Here is a 26,173-nt window from a genome sequence, read left to right on the forward strand (position 1 = left end):
TCAACCATCTGCAACAAGGCCGTGCTTCAGCACAACAACATTCTTAATCACTGTTACTTCATTGTGCATCTGGTACGAGAACTTAAATGCTCTATGAGCTGCGAATTTGAAATCATCATGTAGAGAACAGAATAATCCCAATGCAGATGGAAACTCAGAGGCTTCTAAGAGCCAAGAGCTGTTGTTTAACCCCATCTTTCTGCATCCTAAAAATCACAAGATAAGAAAAAGAGACTCAAAACTACAGCTTATTATTAATTAACTTAAACGCAAAAGCAAAACTAGAGATAGACAACAAAAACAAAAACAATATATCCAACGTCATCACACAAGTCTAGGGAGGGTAGAGTGTACACACACCTTACCCCTACCTTGGGAGGCGGACAAGAAAACGATGCCCAAATAAAAAGTAATAGTAGTACAATAGAAAATGAAAAGATTTCGTTGAAATTGTTCATTTGGAAATGTTCAAAAAAGCTATACCACCAATGCAGGTTAAGCAGTCATTATAGATAAACTTTACTTCCATTTAAATAACTACAAAATTTAAACAGAAGACAAATCATTTTCTATTACAAGGCTAAAATACCCTAGCAAGATCTGTTTCTGAATCTAAAATTAGATTCTTTATATCTTGATTCTGGACCACCATTCCATCATCAAATCGGGCCCAAAAAAGCAAAACCATTTCAATCCCCCCCTTTTTTACCAATCTAAAAATAGATATAACTAAAGCATCTCCGATCAAATCGATAATTAGCATTTAAACAAAAATGAAAAAGGCAAACATGAACAAGTGTAAATTCCACATTCACACAACATTTACTAAAAAAATCATCGAATTCTCGACCATGAATAATCAAAATTCACAAACAAATCGAAATTAAACTTAAAATGGGTATAAGAAAGAACCTGAATACAAGTAGAGACGATCCAAGGAGAAAAATACGAGGTGTGTTGGTAATTTGGTGAAGTTCCCCTTTATATATACATGAGAGCATTAAAGTTGTGACTAAATAATTTGTAATGTTCAGATTTTGTTGCCTTGATACAAAATAACTGTCTGTAAGTGAAAAGTTGGTAAGCTCCTGCGATCGTATCTAGACACGTATTGGACATCTGTACAAAACAGGCAGAATTTTCGTGAATTGTTTGAAAAGAATATTGAAAATGCTCCTAAACTAGGTATGAATTATTAGTTTCATCCTTAACTATTGACAAATTTAAAAACACTTTTTTATTTAACTAACAGAACTTATATAGACCCGCGATCTTTCAACATGAGTGAAATACATCCTTAATTTAGCGTCACGTTTAAGATATTTTCTACACTTCTCTTGACTTTTCTTTTCATTAAGAGTTTTATGTTATTACAAGAATTTGAAACCACTTGTTAGGTCATGTGATAGATCTGGAGTTGTATCTAAGTTTAATTAGTCAAGTATAAAGGAGTGTTTTTATGACTGTTAATAGTTCGGAGACAAAACTAATAATTTGCATCAAGTTTAAGGGTTTATATAATAACAATAAATTATGGATTATTATGTAGAAATTACTTAATATAAGGACTTTAGAGTCTTTAATTACTCTTAATCTCAGTGTGAAAATGCTCATTACATATTATATTTCCAATAAAATAATTAATCACAAATTTTCTTATAATTTGTATTAGGTCCCAAGCATCTATGTAAGTTTATTCCTTAGATGGCTAGGAGGGAAAAGAATATTATAAACAAATCCTTTTTTCAAATACTTTTGTGCAAAAGTATTTAACAGTTTATTTTGAAAGATGAGAGAGCTTTAATATGAATTATTTTTAGTCATGCTTTTCTTTTTATTAGAAAGAAAGCTTTAAAAACCATTAGTCAAGTTTTTTGAATGTTAAAAATGCTTATTTTTAAGAATGTGATGTTTTCTAGTTAAATTTTTTTTTAAAAAAAATAAGTATTTCTGAAGAGTAATATAAACTATTTTTTCAGAAGTTAAAATTTTTTTGAAAGCACTTTAGAAAAAAATCCTAGTAAAACTTAGAAACTAGTCAATTTTAAACTAAATATATTGGTTACATGCTCTATTTAAATATGACTCATTAAGACTCACGTATGTACAACTACATTTTCTAGTGACAGTTAAATAAGAATAAAAAATGTGAGATGCCAGCGGAATGATCGATTGGATAGAATCTAGGATTGTTTTCTTTCCATTGCATACTTATTTGTGTGTCGAAAATATAAAATTGTGTTAGATTCTTGAAATAGAACAAAATAAAATTGGGTCGACTGAATAAATTGATATAATTGCTTGTTCAATTAATTTATAGGGAAAGAAAAAACAACGAGCTTTGTTCTTAATTTGAATAATTCTCAATCTAATTAGACGTTAAAAATTTATCAACTTCTAATGCAGGAAGGGTTTCTTTTTTCATGAGTGAATTTTCAATTTTTTTAGTGAACCTTAACTATTATCATTTTCTTATTATGAAGATGTGTGTAGAAGAAACAATATATTGATAAAGAAAGTCTTTTTGAAGTCGAAAGAGCAATTAGGTCACAGAATAAATGAACTTTACCATTTTATTATCTTATGACACTATAACATAGACCAATTAAATGAAATGAAAAGAAAAAAATATGATAGAGAATCTATTGAAAGATTACATGTATTAAAGGTATATTCTTACTATAATACTTTGCTTTAACTATATCGTTATAAGTATCGCCCTCAAAATCTTTCATCTTGAGTTCAAATCGAATTTTAAATGGAATAAATTTAAAGATAGTTACACCCACATAGCTCGCAACAACACATCTTTCTATATTCACTTATTTTTCAAGAGTATATTTATGAACTTGCTTATGATCGTTTAAATATAAATAGGTTGATCATGTTGAATAATTCAGGTTATAACAATATATTTAGTTTTGCAATTGTGAATCATTTTCTTATTTCTACTAATGTACCTAACAAAAAATATTTTTTTGGGTGCAACAAGAGTTTATATTCTCAAATAATATTTGAGGGATTCACATTTATTAAGAAAAAAATCATTCTCTTTGATTAATATCTTCTTTCGAAGACAAAAATAATTTTAAATCTCATAATTTAAAATCACTTAATCAATGATTCCCTTCTTAGAGGACAATATTTTACATCTAAATTGTATTAGATATATTAATACCCTACCCATCTTTGGAAATTTTGTTTCAGAGTTTCGTTCGGATTAAATATATCATTTTTGTACATTTATTATGATTTTTTCTCCCTGAATATTGTAATTTGAATAGCCTTATTACTTCAAAGAAGTGTGGTTATTATTTTTCAAAAAGAAAATCTTCTTTTTTCATATAATTCTTATGTATATAAGTGTGAATACATTTTCATTTTTTCTACAGAACAAATCTTCTTAATTTAGTCAACATCTTTTGAAGCCCTTTTTGAACGAATATAATTTTATGAAAAAATATAACGTTTTGTAGAAGTTTTTACTAAGAATTTTCATGTTACCCTATAACTATCAAGGATCATTCCATGCATTATGTCAGGTATGAAGAAAAATCAATTGTGTTTCAAAAAGGACGTTTCTTTATATTAACAAATGAATAGTTTACTTATTAATTTTTAGCAACATCACTTTCTATGTGCTTTCACCAATAAAAATCCATATAAATTAATTATTCAACCATTTTTCGTGACTTTATGTGTTATCTTTCAAGTGTGTGTCTAATCATTTAATGGTATGTAGTCAAATGTTAAAAAAATTCATTTATAATCAATAGTGCAATTAAAATTTTCGATATCCTTCTCTTTCAACTATTTCTTTGATTGAATTATTAGCTAAAACACACTTTTGTACCATATTAGAGCATTCCATTAGCAAATTGATTTGGTCCAATTTATCAAATTATAATATCATTGACCTATTTGGACATATAACTTTTAAAAACTTCGATTAAACGATAAGTTATTACTCAAAAGTGTTTTTTTAATTTATTAATTAAACATAAAAAAAACACCAAAAATACTTTTCCGAAACACTTTTCAAAATAAATTAATTTAAAATTTTCACCAAATAAATCATAAGTGACACTTTCCTTTCTTTTCTTTTTCTAAACTTCATATTGCATTGAAGACGCAAATTTAAGCCCCATAATTATCCTTTACATTGTTAGTTTTAAATAATTATCCAGGCAAGATTATTAATTTTGTAACAACTAGAGTACCTTATTTCATGCCTAAAAGGCTAAGATCACCCAAGTGTATAAGAAATTATATATCTCACTAGTTTTTACTCTCCTTGATTTTCTCCTCTTCTCTCCCTACATTGTACATGATTTTCTTACCATGTCTATCAGTTGAACATATGTTAAGCTAGAAAAATACTTAATTTTTTAGAAAAAATAAAAAACTATAAACATAATCTACACACTATTTAAGATATATGATACATCACATACTTTAGATACAAATATTCTTTATTTAGATAAATTAGATGCATTGATATAGTATCTTCAATGGAAATTTTGAGTATTTTGAATTTTTTATTGTTTCTATTAGAGTTTTGAAGAATCGTAGTAGTAGAAGAAGAAAGAACCTAAATTATGTGCTTTGTTTTTGTAATAAAGATACAAATGCGCCTCATTAAGGGGGATGCAAGATTTTCTCCTATATTTATTGGATTTTGTTGTTTTAAATTTGCGCAATTTTCTCCTTAAATATCATACATTGTATCACACATCATTTTTGCAGAGGGTTTTTAAAAAAAAAACATAATTATTTTTTTGAAAAAAAAATAAAAATAGGGGTAGGTTGGGTGGAAGGCGAGGAGTGGGGTAATTTTATTTATTTTTTTGAAAAAAAAAATTAGGGATAGATTGAGTGGAAGGTGGGGGGAGGGCGCCCGGGGGTGGAAGGGGTAATTTTTTTTTGTTTTGAAAAATGAAAAAAAATTAGGGGTAGGTTGGGTGGAAGGTGTTGGGGGGGAGGGGGATTTTATTTTTCTTTTTGAAAAACATAAAAAGAAACTCAATTTAATAATGGAAAACATTTTAAAAAAGAAATTGGGGAGGGGGTGAGGGTGGTGTTGGAGTAGAGTTTTTTAAAGAAAAAACATAAAAAAAAAAAAAAGTGGGGGTAAGGGGGATGAAGGCGGGGTGAGGTGGAGGGGGATAAAAGCGGGGTGCGAGTTAGAAAAAATAAAAATAAAATAAAATTAGGGGTGGGTCAATTGGATGTAGAGATGAGAGTGAGTAGAATAAAAAATTACTTTAGAAACTTAAAACATATAAATTCATTTTTAATTCTTCAATCCATGTGAATGAAATATGGGTAACTCATATCCAATCCGTCCATTAATTATCCAAATCATATTTACTCATATATTTTATGGGCGGATTGGATAATTACCCATTTTTGTTCAAACCATTTTAAACTCATCCAAATCCAACCATTTGTCACACCCTAAGTCCAACCGATACTTGAATCAAAATTAAAATTTAAGCGATAGTCATAAATTAGGAATTTTAACTTGTAACTTTGACTTATTTTGTCTTTTTTACTTAAAAATAAATGCTTAGAAGCACTTTTTAATTTTATCTTAACACTACAAGAATATTTAAAAGTTATTTTAACTTAAAAACATTACAAATAAGTCAATCCAAACAGACTCCTCGGCTTTTTCATAACCTCAAACTTCGTTAGATGGCTCTATGATTTTTTGATACTCCCTCCGTTCCATATTAGTTTATCACTTTCCATTTTGCACGATGCTTGAGAAATCATAATTAAGAAGATAATTTTACTAATCTACCCCTTAAAAAACTTTTTGATAATTTTACAAATAAATGTAAACTCTTTCAAAAAGAATTAATTGCAAAGGCAATATAGAAAAAAATAATTAATTAATGCTTTTTAATTTAGTAATGTGGACAACTAATACTTGTAAGATAATTATTTTAGTGTAATAATCAACTAATATGAGACGAATGAAATGCTTTTCTATATGTGGTAACCCGGACTCACATTCCCAATAAAATTGGGGGGAGGAGGGACACAGAGAATTGTGAAATACTATAGGCGTTGAACATGGATTCGACTCCCCTCCATAACCCCTTTCCTCCATTTTGTCAAGTGCACGTCTGGATTAGAGTCATGTGTCATATTTAAAGTTTAAAGGTCAAGATTATATTATATTAACAAATATCATAACCATAGTTAAGTCAACTAATTTTAGAAAACTACTCTCTAAATATATATATATATATATATATATATATATATATATATATATATATAAAGTTGAATGTAAGCAATCCTATATGGCACCTCTCTATGATCAGTATTTCTATTTATTTATTTTTTATCATTAAAAAAATTATTGAATAAGATAAAGAAACAAATATGTTAAATATATTAGTGGCGTCGTTTTTAATACCCATAACTATAGCACATAAATATTAGAATTTAAAAGAGAAATAAATAGTTGTTGATAACTTATACGAGAGAATGTCAAGAGTTTCTCTAATATTTAAAATAGGGTAGATAATCACAAATCATTTCAAAAATATGGTAAAAGTTATTCACCAACTAATATTGACGTGTTCATTATTGACGAAGTAGTAGAAAAATTCATGGTTTGTGTCACGCCCCGAGCCTATACCTTGGACGGGACTGGCCCCAAGCGAGCCCTTGGCCTGGCTTAACTATTAGCGGAAGACTTTACTCAACATAACTGTACTTGTACTTTAAAAGTAAACTGAAAGCTCAATGTGATAACTGAAAATGTATTATAAATAAACATGCACTGGCCAAAGTGGCAACTCAAGTCTCAAAGCATAATTAAAATGGAAAGACTCAAGAACTAATATCAACTAACTGTCTATGAATCCCCTAGCAACAGAGATGGACATCAGGACAAGACCCACGATATCCTAATGAACTAAAATGATAAAGTAATGAAAAAGGGGATCCTCTGGAAGCAAGGAGACTCACCAATAACTCTGAAACTCAACTGGATCAACGATGCGATGGGTGTTGATCCTGGTTACCTTAATCTGCATCATAAAAAGATGCAGGTCAACTGGCATCAGTACATTGAATGTACGAGCATGCGAGGAGAATTCTAAAACAAGGCATAAGCTTGAAAAGGGAACTGAAAGAACAAACATGGTCTCAACTGAACTGAATTAATTCAAAATAAAGCAGTATAAATAAGTGCATTATAAAGAAAAGCTTTAAAACATGGATATCAACTTTGTGTATTTAAAAATACAATAGTAACTCTGTATGTATGCAATGATACAATATAAACTATGGATGTATATAAAAATACAAGTAACTCTATGTATATAATAATACAAAATACTTATGTGGTAGTTTCTCTAACCGACAACCATCACTTAAGAGCTATTGTGATGATACAACGTTTTGCCTCACGCTGCCAGGCCGTCCTATACCTTGTCGAGGGTATAGAACCTGACTAATAAGTGGATCCACTAGTCTATGCTAAAAAGCACTAAGGAATCATCTAAAAAGTATGACCCTTTTCTACCCATGATGGCTACATGGTTTATGGGGGCTGGGAGTTGTCTGAACTCTCCTCCATATCGGTGCTCAATACTACTCCCAAAATATAATACTAGCTCTTATGTTTAAAAACATAACTTCTTTCTGTGGTTTGAGATAATTGCTCAAAACTTAGCTCAAAGGCTATCTTGGAAAACAAAATTTCCTCTCTTGCTTAATTGTGAAAGCATTTACTCTTTACTGAAAACTAACTCAAAGGCTCTTTTGAAAATCTCAGTTTCCTTTCTTGTTTAAATGTGAAAACATTTTACTATTTGGGAATAGTCCCGATATACTCTTTTGAAGAAATGAACTTCAATCTTTACTCTTTACTCAACTCAAAACTCAGGTCTTAAAACAAAGTTAAAACATTTGTAAAAGACATTTAGAAGACTCTATGAACTTCTCTTTACTTGTCTCTTAACTTTCCTTGAATTTGAATTTATGGATTCAAGGATTGTGATTTGTGATAGGAAAGATCTCATGATGTTTATGAGTGTTTTTAGATAGTTAAACATGAGAAATGATCAAGAAATCACTTCTTGGAAGCAAGTCCGCGACGCGGAGATGCATTTAAATATTTGGTCGCAAAATAAATTTTGAGACAGAATGGTCCGTGACCGCTTCACGACGCGGAGAAAGATTCTGTGAAATGGTGGGACAAGTCCGCGACGCGGACTGGGACGCTAGATTTGCCTGACTTTTTCCTTCTTCGTTTTCTAACCCCAATTCACCTAAACTCGGTTCTTTTTCTCAAATTCTCTTTAGTTTCAGATACCCAGAACATATACACTAGAATTTAACTCAAAACAACTCTAACAATCGACATTAAACTCTCAAGAACTCCTCAATCTCATCCCAAATTCAAGAACGAAAGCAATTCAAGAACACAACTCAAGAACATCAAATTCTTAATCTTTTAGGACGAAAATCATACTGAAATAAACATGGTTGGCATGTGGGTGAACGAACCCAACGCTATGTGAACTCACATACCTCGTAGGATCGAATCCTTGGCGAAACCCGCAATCAATTCCTCACGAAGACGACAAATCTTAACTTTCCTCTTCTCTTCTCTCTTGAGTTCTTCTCTCTAAAACCCTAGCGTGAATTTTCAATTGTGCAAACTGAACCAATTCAGTTTTGACCCTAATTAATTCACTAAAAATGAATTGAATCAATTGGGTATGGAAAAGCTCATAATAACCTTCTAAAATTTGGTTTTAACTTTCCTTATCTAGACAACCCAATTTCCAATGGGCATATCTCCCTCATACGAACTCGAAAATGAGCAAACTCGGCGGCGTTGGAAAGATAATTCAAAGATATTTCCTACGGTATTTTTTAGAACACCTAACTCATCTTGAGCTAGGAGTGATGATTGTTTGAAGCTGCCTCAAAACTCATACTTAACTTAACTTTGTCAAACTTTCCAAATTTGATTATTTCCCAAAAAGTGTTTCTTTCTAATTCCAAGTCTTTCTAGTAGCAGGGTGTTACAGTTTGATTAGCTCCTTTCTCAATATTTCATTCCTTTTTATGATTGTGTTTCAAACATCTTCTTTGTTTTAATTGTTTTTCTTCCTTTTATTACTTTTTAACTTTTCAGAAATATCAAACAAGTTTCATTGAATATGCACGCATCAAAGGAAAAAAAATCAACAACATACCAAATAAATTTTAAAAAAGGTCATGAAGGGAAGAAGGATAACAAGCAATGAAAAAGAAAAAACATAAACAACAAAGCTTCTCGGAAGGAAATTTAGAAATGAAGAGAAGAGATCTTAGAAAGGACAGTATTTCGTCGGCTTTAGCGTAAAATAATAGTCAAATCATTGACGGTAAGTGTTAGATATATGAAAATTGGAATTAATTTTATGAAAGAGTTAATCTAATATCCTATTTAGTATGATATTCTATATGGTTGACTAACTACAAATTGCACCATATTCTTTTTTTTAAAAAATAATCAAATATATCACTAATAACTGAGCATATAATTATGTGTTTAAAGCTTCAGGATAAAAAAATAATAATAATCAAAACCAAAAAAATGCAAAAATAAAATTATTAGGAATATTTTTAAAGTTATTAGAATCTAAAATAGGTTAAGAATCTTACGTTTCAAAATCATTGTACAATTACAAATATATATACATATAAAAAGAAATTCTCAAAATTATTTATATTTAGCCTATAAAATAAAAAAAAATAAGTATTAAAATCAATAAAAATGAACACCTTAACTTTGTCACTTCTTCTTCTGATGATAGAATATGATTTCTAGTATCTCATGATTCTTCAAGATATTGATATAAGAAGAAAAGTCATGTAACAAATGTTCTCTTTAAAAATATTTTTTTTTTAAAATGTTGCACTATAATGTTTTCTACAAAATTTTGTATTGAGAGAAAAAACTAAATCATACTGATTGAAAAACTTATAGAAAAACTGATGAGTGATAAGAAAAATTATTTAAAGAAGAATCAATTTAATTACTAAATTAGGAAAAGTATAATTAAGGAGAAATATATGCTGTCAATTATCATTTAAAAGGATCCTAAATTAGTTCTCACATTATAACTTTCCATTTTTATTCTTCTTCCGTTTTTTTTTAAATTTTTTTCTTTAATTTTTTTGTTTCATTTTTCCTTATGTATCTTTAATTAATGTTTGTTTTATTTTTTATTATGATTTGAAAGGATCCTAAATTAGTTTTCACATTATTTCTTTCAATTTTTTATTCCTCTAATATCGTTTTTTGTATATTTTATTATTTATTTATTTCTATTTTTTTCCTTATTTACCACCTTTAATTAATATTTGTTTTATTTTTAATTATTTTTCTTCAATTATAGTTTATATTCTTAGAAATAATGAATATATATATTATTCTTCCGTTCTTTTTTTAAATATTTTATTATTTAATTCTTTTCCATTTTTTTTCTTATGTTTCACCTTTAAATTAGTTTTTTTTAATTTATCTTTAATTATACTTTATATTCTTAGAAATAATATATATATATATATATATATATGTATATTAATTTTGTTGACATTTTTTTAATTTTAAAGACTAAAAGACAAAAATATCAAAGGTAACCAAGACAGAAATATCAAAGGTAACCAACCATGTTTAATTTTGTTCATCAACAGATCATATTAATTTTCTTACTTTCTTACCTTAATCTGATAATTAATGTCATTTATATCATTTCCTTAAATCACTTCTTTTTTAAAAAAAATTAAAAATTTACTTTCTTTTATTTATTTATTACAAGAAATTAGTTATTATAATCTTTGTAACAAATATATTTATTAATGTAATTCGATTTTATATTTTATAAATAAATTAGATCATCTCTTATGTTAAAGATCTATACGATTATACCAATATCAAATAATAAAGTTAAAAATAGAAGATGATGACACTCTTCTTATTTGAAATATTTATTTAACTTTATAACAAAAAATTACATTTTTTTTTATAAAAAAAATAATAAAAATTGCTCAAAAAATTGTCTTGAAAATTTATCTATTTTGCATTTTTTCAAATTTTAAATCATCTCATCATTAATGCTATTAATTTTTTCCTTTAATTACTTTTTTTTCCTTCTTTGTTCTTTTTACTTTCTTTTCTTTATTTATTTTAAAATATTAGTTATTGGTATATAGGTTTTTGAGTTTTTTTTTTGTACTTCTATAAAGAAAATTTTGAATTATGCCTAATTTAAAGAAAATAATTAATTAGGTAAATTCTTTTATTGAAATGGAAAACAAGATCTATTTTTTTTCTCTTCTTAGATTACTTTAGGTTACGAATTTTAGTTTTTTAGTTTTAAAAAAATGAAATTATAAATTTAAAATTATTAGAAGTAGAATTTTCAATAAATAATGTATTCATAATTTCTTTATCCACGTGAAATTGATTAAAATTCATGAATACTTATATATTGTCTATTTGGTTCTTCGATTGATTTTTAAAAAATAGTTAATTACTTCATGTCTGAGTGATATCGTGTTTGAATTAAAGTTAATTGGAAATGGACATGATATTGTATTAAAATTTTAATTTGGTAATTCGATTTTTAAAAATGTTATAACATTATTGTGTCAATTTTATTTTTTTAAAATAATTGATTGTTTTCTCTGATGTCAACTTAATGTGAAGATATTATTTCTTTTCTTAACTATTTTATTTAAGAGGAAACACGAATGTTGTCTCTAATCAAAATAGAATTTGCCTTTTTATTTCTACTTAATTTATAAAAAAACATTTTAAATTATAGTTATACAGCACGAAGAGCGGAAAGTTTTCTAGTTTGGTAAAAATTATAATATATTCTAAACAAAATTTGAGATTTATTAATATCATTAATTTCATATTATATTTTTGTATTTAATTATTAAATTATATGATATTTAAGGTGAGAATCAACTAAACAATTTATGTACTAGTAAACTTTACTCTTGAAATATTATATATACTATGTTGAGAAACAAATCAAAAAAGTTAAAAATTATCAGTGTGGGAAAAAACCAAAAAATAAAAATAACAAGATGAAAGGTTTTTAGAATTAAACGTAAATACCAAAATTATTTCAAGGAGAAACTGTGGCTATTGTGTTTTAAGGGGAATAAATATAGTATGTTTTTTTAAATAAATATCCTTTTATCTTCTTTTTTAAAAAATGGAAGATAACATTGTTTTAAATGCAAATATTTTTGAAGATTATTATATATCACATTAAATATAAACGTTTAATGTTCTACAATTTTAATATTTAAATGTAAATGATAAATATATGATGAAATTAATGATATTAGTAAATATCAAATTTGTATGGAATATATTGTAATTCTTACCAAATTTGGATAGTAGTTTTCTAAAATTTGTTGACTTAACTATGATTATGATATTTGTTAATATAATATAACCTTGACCTTTAAACTTTAAATCTGACACATGTCTCTAATCTAGACGTGCACTTGACGAAATGGAGGGAAGAGGTAATGGAGGGGAGCCGGATCCGTTGACCATCATCTATTTTTTTTCCTTGTGCTAAATTCAATTAGTTTCCCCTATAATGTTTTCAATCATCATTGAGGTAATATCTTTACAAGTACATGAAGGAGTAATTTTTTATTTTTTTATTTTTTTACTTTTTACTATTTATGTACATTTAAACTAGTGAGTCTTCAACTCTTCATGTATTTATTTAAGCATCAATTAATTTAGTAGTCCCCATTGTAATGTGACATTACCCAAATTTGTCTATTGGTCCTGATTTAACATGACATAGAATACAAATAAATTTTTTTTTAACCCTCCCTAGGAGCTCCCACCCCTTTTGCTCCCTTGGTGACTCGAACTCGCAACCTTCGGGTTGGAAGTGAGGGGTGCTTACCATCCGAGCAACTCCCTCTCGTCCATTGAATATAAATAATGTACTTTAGTCCAATGTATTTTCTTATTGATGTGGGCATTGGTTAGTGGAGATTTGGCAAGAGGGGTCATTTTTTGTTCACCATTTGACTCCAAAGCCAAATGAATGGAGATTTAAAAGGAAAAAAACACACAAAAAGGAAAACATATTTAAAAGAAAAAGTAGGGTCTGGTATTGGTCAAGACTCATTGACAGATTGTTCATCTTCACATTCTTGGATGTCCATTATTTGATTATGGTCACCAAAGTCAGCAAAATATTTTTAAAATATATTTAGACACTCTTTTGTTTATATAGTCTACTTAAGTTATTTTGGAGGAATATAAAAGAAGAGTTAAAAGACTCAAATAAAGAGATGGAAAAATTCATTTTTAAGAAGCCTTTGACATGCGAGATGAAATCAGCTTCTACTTTACCATTTATATTACTAACATAATATTTATTATTACTTCAAATCAATTTCTACTTTATCATTTATATTCACAAAATTCATTATTTTTTATCAAATTTATTTACCAACCAAATTGACCAACAAATGGTTCAAAGTAACCATGTTGGTTCGTCTTCTCAATCATATGAACGAGAAATGCAAGTTTTAACGTGAGAAGATTGTTCATACTACGTGGGAGAATTATATTAAAGACTAGTACGCAACAATTTATGTTTAATTTTTTTTTATTAAATTAAAGCTTGATCAATAAATATTGTAATTTTTAAGAATATTTTTGTGATAGTGAGTTATGTGATTTTATAAACTTTTGCTTATTAGGTAAGATTGTATAAAGAATTGAGATAATTTTAATAGTTTTACAACTTATGGAGGTTTTATGTTTATGAGAAAACATCCAAAATAAAAAGTCTAAATCACATGTCCAAACAAAACTTCAACTTCGTTTCATATCATTATTTTAAATCATGATTTCATATAGCATGGTTAAACGAGCCCCTAAATATAATGGGTCTAGAAGAAATGTTTAAGTCTATATTTTCTGCTATTTTTTCGTGTGTTTTGTCATGTTTTTAGATTTTCAGATAGCTTATTTAAGGAGATTAGTCTACTTTAATTTTTTTAAATTTTTAATTGGGATAGAATAAAGGGGGGGGGGGGGGGGGATACATTATAAAAATTGATAGACATTTTGTGAGGCAAAATCTAAGAAAGGTCTTGATCTAGAGACCTAAATCTTTTTATCAAGGCCTTATTAACTAAATTTGCTTAAAGGAAAAATTACCTCATGAAATGCTAAAAAATAGATATTTTTTTAGTACTTTTTTTTAAGAGCAACTTTCACATATAACAAACACAAAATTCATATTTGTATGCTATAACAAAGTTTGCATAATTGCGCTCCATAGCAAACATAAATATGTATATTTCGCTATACATATACAAAAGAAAGCAGTTGTATAATCTGTTTTGTTATACATATACAAAAAGATCAATTGTATAAAGTGAGAGAGGCGAGTGAGCGAGCGAGATCTGGGAGAGTGGCGAGCGAGATCTGGGAGAGGGGAACGCAAATATATGTATATATACAATTTTCACGCATTTTATACATTTGCGTTTTTGTATAAAGTGAGAGAGGCGAGTGAGAGAGCGAGATCTGGGAGAGTGGCGAGCGAGATCTGGGAGAGGGGAGAGAGGGGAACAAAAATATATGTATATATACAATTTTCTCTCGCTTTATACAAACACAAACACATTTTATACAATTTGCGTTTTTTGTATAAAGTGAGAGAGGCGAGTGAGAGAGCGAGATCTGGGAGAGTGGCGAGCGAGATCTGGAAGAGGGGAACGAAAATATATGTATATATACAATTTTCTCTCGCTTTATACAAAACACAAACGCACTTTATACACTTGCGTTTGTATAAAAAACGAGAGAGGCGAGGGAGAGAACGAGAGTGGCGAGCAACATTCACCAGGAGAGAGGTGAAGTAGCAACAGTTTGCTATGAGGTACAATTAAATCAAACTATATTTATAGCATTTAATTTGAATTAATAATTTGTTATTATATACAATTTTTCCTTTTTTTAATGTGGGATATCCCTCTTTGAGATCTTGAATTTGAAAATGTATTAGTTAGGTAAGATAGTTAATGAAACAAGGAATAAGGTGGAGAGTACTTAAAGATGAAAACAACATTAAAGTTTGGACTTATACATGAACTAGTAACTTAGCCGCGCTACGCGCGGTTGTAAAATATTATATCAAAAATATAAATTAACCTTTTCATATTATTTGAATATAAAAGAGTTTTTAGTTCAAATTTAATTAAATAGATAAAATTTTAAATTTGAATTCATTGACAAGGTATTTTTTCAGTTTTCGTTAAACATAAATTGATTAATATCATATAACCAGCTTGAAGATAAACAAAGCTCATTAAAAAAAGTATGTGAGAAAAAAAGAAGAATATGGTCCATTCACTCCATCCATAACAAAGTGAAGATAATTGTATTTATATGTCGGAAATTATGACGTATACAGATTTAAAAAGTAGAGTTTAGAACATAAAATAAAAAACAAAACCAATCATTTTGTGTAATTTTAAAAAAGACTAAATCAACCGGTAATTATATGATAATTGAAATAGATTGTATAAGATATGTATGAAAATAATTTGATAAAATATAGAAATTGTAATGTCTAAAACGTAAAAATGAATATTCGTAAATTATATTTAATTTAAATTGTTAAGTATAGTTGGATTGTCTAGCTAATTATATTATAGACATGAAGGTGACATTTGGATAATCAAAATGTTATAATAATTTTGGTCACTTCACCGATAATAAAGAACCTATTTTAACTTTTTCAATACTTTTTTCACTTTCTTACATTACATACTCCCTTTATTTCAAAATAAAGTTTTTATTTTTATTTTTTATTTTGTTTCCAATCGTATTTTACATAATTCTGAAGACTTCACTGATGTTTTTTTTTTCAATCTTACCCTTATTCAATCAAAAGAAATTTATATAACCAAAAAATTGGGTCAAAGAACTATATTTTCTTCAAGATATATATTAAAGTTAATTAAGTAAAAGTATCTTACTTTTTGCCCCGCCCCAAACTAAAAAAAAGAAATTGACATACTTCAAGAAGGTGAATATCATGGAGCTGAAGAGTACATAACAAAATAAAATTGAATTACACTTTCTATGTTTTAAAAATAAAACTTTTTATGAATGAAAATCCAGCAAATTGAAGTAAAAATATGTGTAGTGTAGTTTTTGTAGTAGTTAATACTCTTCTTCAATGTTTGTTATTTAACTTGAAATGAGAAATGTATATGTGCCTCTTTTGCTCTTTAACTTATGTTTTAGTAGTTATGTGAGAAAGACTTTAAGAAAAATTAAGGAAAACACTATTTCAAATATGAAATAAAAAAGATAATCTCAAGTAGGGGTTTCATGAAATAAAAAATAATGAGCTTATATAAACAAAATTGAGAAATCTTTAAAGAAAAAAATATAAATAGTTCTTTGTGCAATAGTTTTTTTTTAACCTTTGTTAGTAGTTAGTATTATTACACACAAAGTTACAATAACTAATTTACATCTAAGCAAAAATACATACTTGCAATAATAAAAAGTTATAAGAATTCAAACTAAAGAAGTTACATGGAGAATAAAGACACACACATCTTCCTTGGAACCTTATCATAAGACAATAGATTAAAAATAAGAATACAAAATCAATGCCCACTTTTTTGACCTCTTGTCTGACACCCTCTTTGACAAACTAATCAACATTCAAGAGTCTTTTTCACCGTGTCAAGTTAAAGCATGAATTTGATAATATAATAATACTACAAAGAACAATGAAATATAAAGAATAATCTTGAGTTGAAATTTCATGAAATTAAAAAACTTGTGAATTTATTTTGTCATTAAAAATAGAGAGATATCATAAAATATCTTAAATTTTATAATTTAGTAGTTGGAGGTTATGAATATGAAAACTTAAAAGTCATAAAATTAATGATATTATAAAAAAAAATGAAGTTTAATAAATTTACGTTATGGAGGTTAAACTTAAAAATTAAAAGAAAAATAAAAAAAGCACAAATAAAGTAGATAAAAGAAATGCATTTATATTATACAAAGATATAATTTTTTTGAAATTGAATAAATAAAAAGAAAAGTAAAAAAAGAGCAAAGAAAGGAAAAATCTATAAAATAAATAAATAAAAATCATAAAATTTAACTATCGTGAATAGTTTGTTGGAATTCTTTTTATTAGATCAAATGGAAAAAATTGTAATAATTGATGAGAATTTGAGAAATATTATAGGAAACGAGAATGATAGCTTTAATGATAAAATAAATTAAATATGGCTATTGATGAAAATGTAAATAAATATGATTATTTTTAATGATTTTTTATTTTTTAGGTGAATTTTTTGGTATTTTAAAATTAGAAAAAAGGCAAAGAAAAGATAAATTGGATTGAAACTCTTAGAGAGGGTTACATCACCATTTTTATATTCAACTTTATTATTATATATAGATTTGTAATAAATTAAATAATTCTTTTTTACAGTAAAATAATTAGTTTAAATGAAAGAAAAAAATATAAATATAAATATAAATAAAGGTCATAGAGAAATGTCACATATTATACAAGAAAAATAAAAAGAAATCATACCTTTGACATTTAATTCTGGATACATATCATGAAAAATCTCCTGGATACATATTTATAAAATATATTTTTCATGTAATTAAGTACACATATTTATGCAATTTAAATATGGAACATCTCCATCTTACCTTTTTCTATAATATCATTTGCTTTTTTTTTTTAGGTTGTCCAAATTTAAAATCGTAAATCTCTACTTATAGAACCTGAAAAAAAAAAAAACAAAATATATGTTAGCATATTTTTATAAAATCTATACATTACAAATAAAAATATAAACAAATGAAGGATGAATAATAATTATTTAAAAAGCCATGTGAAAGGAGTTACAGAAGAAAAAAAAATATTTAAATGAGTAAGGAAAATGACTAAAAGAAGGAGAGGAGGAAAGTAAAACAAAAATAAAGTAAAATGAAGCTTTCGGTGGTAGTTTTTATGGACTTGAAATAGCATTAAAGTATAATTAAAAAGTAAGAAATTAATTAGAAATTGACTTTTAATATGGCCACATTTATAGACGTTTTAAAACGGCAGTATCATTTATCTTGTGCATTTAATTTATTTATTTATAATTCTTTGTAATAAAAATGAAGAAAAAATGCTAAAAAAATCAACAAAATCTGAGAAAATATATAAATTCATTTCCTAATCAATGAGGCATGCCACATCAGCGGACTTATGTTCCTCCTTTATATATATATATATAGATTCATAATTCAAATGGCTCTAAACCCTTCAAATTAAACACAAATAACAACCAATTTACAATTAAGGGTGATGTTAATGTTCTTATTAATCAACAAAATTATATATTCACGACTTGTATAGCTATTTTTGTCTTAATGATATTCATTCTATTTTATTTATTTCATTATCTATTACAGAAACTTCGGATAAAAGTATGTAGTATTATACAAAATTAGGTGAGTAAAAGATTAGATTTAGTTACTATCTAACCAAAGATTTTACTCGTTATAGTGATGCGACTGCTAATAAATCTCAAGCTAGTTATTACTCTTTTTTAAAAAAAATTCTAAAGACTTTTTATGGTCACTGAAAATAAAATACAAATATAGTATAAATATTTTGTTAGGAAATGCATTCTTAATGTCTTACTAATTAATGCAAACACTTCTAATAGTTTGATTTTATTTATGATGCTTGCAAAGTGGTTTGGTTTTAAAATAGTAACACTTGATCACATATTTTTTGAGTGTTCGAAATCTTAGTTAGTGTAGAAATTGTGACATATCATTGCCTGATTTAAAAAACACTTTTAATTTTTCAAGATGGCGACATGATTTGTTTCACAATACATGTCAGTATCTTAAGTCTGTTAAGCTATTGATATTAAGTGTTTCTATCTTATGATAAAAGTGAAAAACTATTTTCTTTGCTATACCGGTTATACAATATTGTTAATTAGGCTTTACTTGATTTTCATGAATATATAATGATGTGTTGCTAACTTCGTTAGTTTCACCTTGCATGTTTACTTTGACTCATATGAAGAAAATAGTCATAACCGCTCAAGCACTTGCAATTTAATAGGCATTAGAAAGCACTGTCAAAGAATCATATGCTATCACATACAAAAAAATGTAACACAAATATTCATGACAAAAATAAAATTGTGATAATATAAAGATTGGTGGGTTCCTTTGAAAATATCAACTTTATTTAGAGTTTAGACTCTTCGTAAATGAAATGTGCTGACTCATAATCTAACTAAGTTTTATTTTTATTTTTTCTCCTCAACTATTGTTTAATAAGTATGTTTATCTTCTATGCGGCTATTCATACCCCCTCCGTCGTCTACAAACTTGTCACTCGTACTCCTATTTGAACAGAAACCTCCAAATTAATCTGAATTTCTTTAAATGAAATCCATACGCGACCCTTTTTTTATCTTAACCCAAACAAATTTAACTCATATCTCATACCTATTTCAAAAAGAACTTCCAAGTGGCTTCAACTGCCAATTGAGAACTTCCAAAGAATCTGGTTTACATTGATGGACCTTTGAACCCTTTTCTTTCCTCCAAATGTCTTCTAGACGCCTGCCCTCTTCTTCAAACACTTGATCTCAGCAATAACTAATTCTCTGGTACAATTTCAACTAGTCTTGTTAATCAACTAAGCTTTATAGGCTTAATCTTTTGGAAATGGTTATGGAAAATGGATTAAATTTGTTTGGTTTAAGATAGATAGAGGGTCGGATATGGGTTTCAACTTGAAAAGGGATCGTTCTTAAGAAACCCGAGTGAATTTCGGGGTTTCTATCCAAATAGAGGTATGTGTGACAAGTTTGCAAACAATAGGGGTATAAATAGCCGCATAGTGCAATGAAGGGTAAATCTAATTATTAAGTGAAAGTTGAGGAGTATTTTTAACCTTTCTCCGTAAAGTTTATTGCATTGTATGGTTTAAATTTATTATTACGTAACGACGAAAAGTCTCATTGGTGTAATCGTGTCATTCCCATAATATTTTCTTCTCATTTTGTCTTTACTTATTATTTAATAATCCTATTTATCCTTTAGTCTAGCTTTTCATAGTAGCTCTACTATGTACTCTACTTTTCTTATGAGTTTATCATTCAAATTATTGATTTATGACATTATGCAATAACAGAGAACAATTTAATTTATCCAAACATTATATTCATTAGAATAATGCAATACAATACAAGACAATACGACAAATTATGAAACAATACATAACAACTTTCCAAACATAAATGCAATTGTCTCTTATATATAAGTAGCAATATAATACTCACTTTGTTTCAATTTATATAACTCACTTTTCTTTTTTAATCGGTCCAAAAAAATTTGACACATCTCTATATTTAATAATAATTTAACTTTTAAATATTTATTTACCCTTAATAAAATGATTTATAACCACACAAACATCTATCACTTATTTTAGACCATAAATTTTAGAAATTGTTCTTTCTTTCTTAAATTTCTTGCGACAGAGGGAGTATAAAAAGTCGTATATATAAGAAGCAAAAAAAAAAAAAAAAAAAAACCTTGAGACTATCACGAAAGAAAAATAAAAACTTGAACAAATGTTTTTCTTTAATATAAAGTGTCCTTCCAAGGAAAAACGTCAAACTTGAGTCTCTTTGCCTTGAAAAAGAAACTCGAAACTAATACTGAAAACTACAAGTTTACTAGTATCAAACTGGCAAATGCAGCTAGATTTTTTGTCATCAGAAAATCACAAATAGGAACATAACCGCGAAGCAGAAGTCAAAAAATCAATAATTTCATTCAAAACTGAAATGTAAAAGAACACAAGTTACAATATTGCATGCACCTAAAAGCAACTATTAGTTGTGACATGGATCATAATTCCACCACCACTGCTGGTAGATATCAGTTTGAATAACGGCTTGATCACATGAACAAACAGAAACCCCAAAAGAAAAAAGAGAGAAAAGAAGACAAGAAAAGGATTTCTGAGTTTCAGATTACCTCAAGGGGAATCATCTTCTACCAGCTCTATTTATCTAAAGAATGAATGAAGGAGAGGAACTGCAAGACCTACAGATTCTAACACTAAAAGGGCATTTACAAGTAGGAATAGGAGGTGCTTTTTCCGCTATTTGTTTCTCTAGGTCCATAAAGTTGGAGCCTTTATGTGCAAATAATCTCCTGAGATTTATCACAGAAAGCTCACTGAAGCTACCTACAGCAAGGTCAGCTTGCACTAAATCATACCTGCAAGTTACAAACTCCTAAATGAAAATTTGCGAGCAGAAGCAGTGACATACTTTCTGCATTTGAAGAAAATTAAAATAGCAAGAAAATCCAGAACTTGTATTAATATATCAACACTTCAAACAGACATTGAAGTAAGCACCTAGTCCTAAACCCACCCACCCTAGTCCAAACATAATACAATAAGACAGTTTAACAAAGACAGAATCAAGAGCTTCAACAATAAGGTGAAAAACCAGAAAACACTAATACATACGCTGGGTGAGCACCAATAAGTGCCACAGCCATCATTGTACAGTTGTGAGCAGCAGTTATGCCCCTAGAGTCGTCCTCAAACACCACACACTTTGATGGCTTTCTGTCCAGCTACAGAATTTTGTTTTTGCAATAGGTAAGATCCAACAAAACCAAGAGAGTTCAAAAGAAGGTTAGTGTTTTGGTCTAAGCTTAAAAAGCATAGAGGAAAGAGTAGAGAGTGTGTGGTTAATCTATCATTTAAATGATGTAGCAGGTCAATATTGCTAGGATTTAGCATTCAATGCAGATGTAAGTATAAACAAAAAACTGGAACTGACACACCTTATTAAAAGAGAAAATTAAGCATTTTTAGTTCACACACCACACTTCTAGATATTATTCTCCCTCATATGCAAGTAAGAAATAAAATGTGCTAAAAGCAGCCACCATCCCCAAAGAATCCGAACAGTATGTTTAAAATAGTTTTAGTATTCTTAACGAGTTAGAAATGCACCAGTCCAACACTCAAAATACACTTCAGCCTTACTTTTACAGCTGCAGAAAGAAATCTATGTGCTATAGACTCCATTCCGTCCTCCTCTGTCACAATTGCCTGCATCAACAGCATGATGGTCAACAACATGCACATGGTAATAGCCGACCAGATTGTAGATATTATCTCTAAGATAATGTAATTAACTACCTGGAAGTACTTCATGAGTCCCATGCGCTCTAAGGCTTCAACCATATTTCTGCGATCAAAACTTGACACAACAGCGCAAGGGATACGAGCAGTTGATACAGCATCCAGCCATTCTTTCAATCCTTCAATTGGCTCTGAAATCTAAAAAGAGGAGAGTTATAGTGATGTTTTGAGTTCATTGAAAAACACAGCATCCCACTCTGCATAAATGCTTTTACTTTGAGAAGCTTGTCATGATAGAGTTGGGAAAGCCTCATCTTCAATCGATCCTGATCAGCTTCATTCTTCTCCTTTGGCAGCGCCTATAATTGCATAGGATTTCTCAAAAATAGACATTTTAATAAGACATTGATTATATAAGAAAGGATTTCTACAAAACTAGATAACGATCAATACTATTTTTATCTCAGTGATTTTCTATAGAGAAATGTGTATTTTACCTCCCAAAAAAGTCCTAAAAGCAAATTCAAACCTGATAGTCCACTATTTCTCCAATCAAAAAGACATGCACACCGACTCATATGCATATAGTGTATAGAGGCAAATATCTCAAGAGAATTTAACAATTATTTATTTAACAAAAGAGTAGAAAAGATTACAGGCCCCAGACTTGGACAAAATTAAGGAAGAAGACACTATCCAGACTCATTAATCATTCTTTAGCCCCTGATCCCTTCCCTTCCCCTAATATCAAGGATTCCATTCAGCCCATCACGGGAGATAAACCCATTACTAAAAGTCAACATCACCCTGATCTCTGATTTATGTGAATTTGGATTTGATAGAGCCAGAAAGAATCTGACCTTTATATTTATGAATCTCACTACAAGTTGAAAAAAATTACAGTTACCACGTCACTGGCACTCCAGATGTATATGTGTATTGGCAGTAGACAGCTAAATCCCATCACATTCCCCATTTTCTTCTTTTCTTTTAGGGGCCCGACAAAACTTTAGAAATTTAAAACTCATTCCCCACTCGAGGATGTTTCATTTTATAAATGAAGAGCAAATATTTACTGTACAACCAATAAGAAACAAATGTATGATTCTGAAAATTTTGTCACACCTTTGTCGGTTCCACCAAAAAGGCACTACTTTTGGAGGATCCGACGACATGCACCCATTGACATTTTAGAAGAGTCCGAGCAACACATGTAATTTCAATCCCACTCGGATTGGCTTATTCTATACAGCTGAAATAATATTGATATTTGCATGCAACCCAAGTGAAGAAGTTTAATTACTCAGCCAGAAAAATCGGCAAGTCACTCACCCTTCTTCAGAGGCAATTGATTCCAGGCATCCAACTTCAGAGCTCGAGAAACTGCCTGAGAAGTATGATGTGGAAGTACATTGTCAACAAATAATTGAGTGTTATGACTTCCACTCAAGTAGAAGAAAGAACTCAGCAACACAATTGCTTCGAGCTTCACTATTGGAACATCAATATCTACCACATCTTTGGTCTACAATTATCTTCAGCAACATTTCTAGAGGAAATCAATCCAACCATTATCTTATCTCCCCCCCCCCCCTCCCCCTCCCCCACCCAACACCCCAAACCAACAAACATATCTTTTATCAATATCCAGATATGTGATTAAGATATACATTGTACGTATCCGTATAATTCACTTTTCTCTTCTATCAAATTCTTCTTTCTTAACATGAACCCAAGTTTTTGTTGCCTTTTGCCTGAGTTCCAGTCCATGCACCCAATACTTTGTCTAATACAAAACAAGCCACCTCTCCTCTTTAGGAGACATATCATGAAGCATCAACTTTTTTGGAACTGGACATTGGTGGTGTTGTTGTTATCTTAAAGCATCAATTCCTAGGGTGAGTGGCGAAACACCATAATTTGGGGATCTTGTACTTCTATTGCAGTTTATTCCAATTCATAAATGTATTAGAGGAAAGTTCCTTGACATATATATGCACACACACACACATAGTGAGAGAGACACACACATAGGAAGTGAGAGAGAGAGAGAGAAGTTCTTTAATCTGTCTTTCACACCTAATTTTTTTAAAACGGTCTCCCATATAAGAACCAAATTGGAGAGCAGGAATAAAGATGCACAAACAAAGACTTTGAGTTTGTAAGGCAAGGTCATCAAAGATTCAGACATTGGGCCTGAATGTAACAAAACCAGCACCCTTCAAAAATTCCTTATAAGCATGCAATTTTAGACACGAATAAGAAGCACAAACATAGGGCAAACCAACAATAGAAGATCACTTCCTTTTATATGGACATAATCAATTGCCAGCCAGGCTTCAGAGACCACGTCACAGTTGATCACAAATAAAGTAACAGTCACGAATCAGGTAACCTCTCCTAAATTAGACCAGATGGTCAAAGATTCAGGTCTTACCACCACATTATCCCAAGAGAAAATGAGGCCATAAGCTTCATCAGGCTTCATGGCATAACGGATTCTTCGCAGGAAACCCTCTTGCAGTCTATCATTTAAAAAATCCTAAATGCAAAAAAAAGGAACTCCTTGAGTACAGATATGTTGCCTTGTAGCACCAAAAGGCACAAAGATTCAAAAACCCTGTTACAAAATCTGAACTTCTGGTTTTACCACATCAACTTTGAGCAGTCCATTGGGTCTAAATGTCTCGAAACCTTCTCTGTATTCAGCACCAATTGCCTACAAAACCCAATAAACACAAACAAACACCCTATCAGAACTAGAAATGCGTGTAAAGCAGTGTGATGTCTTCACGTATGACATATTTAAAACACACACTTTGCATATCTTTCTCATGCAATTGGCCTATACATACAATTTGAAAACATATATATTGGTTCAGTTGGCCACATATACAATTGATGTCTTCACATACATGCACAAACATCCAACATCTGCGCTTTGAAAACATATATACATATACATACAATTAAGATTTCAGATATTATATTCACGCTATTTCAATTAGGATTAGTTATTTCATGCATGCAGATGCAATACATTTTCCTATGTTTTAAAAAGGAAAATGTTGTCATATTTTGAAATAACAAAATCTCGCTATATATTGCAGAAACGGACATTAAAATCCATCATAATTAGGCTTCAAATTATTGGAGACTAGAAACATCAAATAATTAGACCTAGACTATCGCTATTTCTGAATTTTTCTCTATTTAAATATTCATGGCAACCTCAAAAAGAAAATGAAAATGGATTGTTCACTTGGTTTCTTAGGGTGCTTGTTAATAATTTCGTCGTATGCTTTAAGAGAACCCATAAATGATTTTGTTCCTTATTCTTCAACTCTAGTGCCATACAGCAGGCTTATTTTCTACCTATACAATATGATCATCACAAGTTTATATGATAAAACAAACACACTATATTGAATTTGAAATAAGTGTAATATCCCAACATACACTTCCATTTAAAATCTGTCTTTATTTGATTGAAGAGATACAGAAATATCATTTAGGAACTTCGCACTTGTATATATGTAGAGTAAAAACTCCAACAGTTAAAGCGGGCACACTTTGTTTTATTGAATTTTTCACCTAAATAGTCAGGTCCAAAACAAGGTGGATTGAGATTGACAACTTATTCAAGAGAGGTAAGCAAATTGAATGCACAGTAAAAACGGATTCACACACAAACATACAACATTATTTAGGTTTTCTCTATTTTCCTCAAACAACATAACCAACAAGTCGAGGTCATTTCTATGAGAATTCAAAGAGCTCCCACCACTAAATCATAAACTACACTATGATAGTAGAATCGACATACCCTGTTGCTGTTCCACTGATTCTGTCTGTTCTTGAGAACAAATTTCCAAATAGAAATACAAGACAACTTCCGCCAT

The 26,173-nt window shown here is 29.1% G+C and overlaps 1 protein-coding gene across 1 annotated transcript; it reads right to left on the reverse strand.

Annotated features, from left to right (window-relative positions):
* LOC125819313 (uncharacterized) lies at positions 1-26,173 on the reverse strand. The gene is made up of 12 exons (XM_049498771.1): positions 26,098-26,173; positions 25,088-25,116; positions 24,922-24,990; positions 24,667-24,813; positions 23,604-23,796; positions 23,078-23,151; positions 22,547-22,630; positions 22,329-22,469; positions 22,173-22,238; positions 21,645-21,754; positions 21,204-21,388; positions 1-206 (listed from the first exon to the last, which is right to left on the reverse strand). The coding sequence occupies exons 1-12, from the start codon at positions 26,171-26,173 to the stop codon at positions 1-3; spliced, it is 1,380 nt and encodes a 459-aa protein (XP_049354728.1).

The sequence above is a fragment of the Solanum verrucosum genome, unplaced genomic scaffold (assembly GCF_900185275.1).
Source record: "Solanum verrucosum unplaced genomic scaffold, falcon-dt-bn FXZP01000207.1, whole genome shotgun sequence".
NCBI lineage: Eukaryota > Viridiplantae > Streptophyta > Magnoliopsida > Solanales > Solanaceae > Solanum > Solanum verrucosum.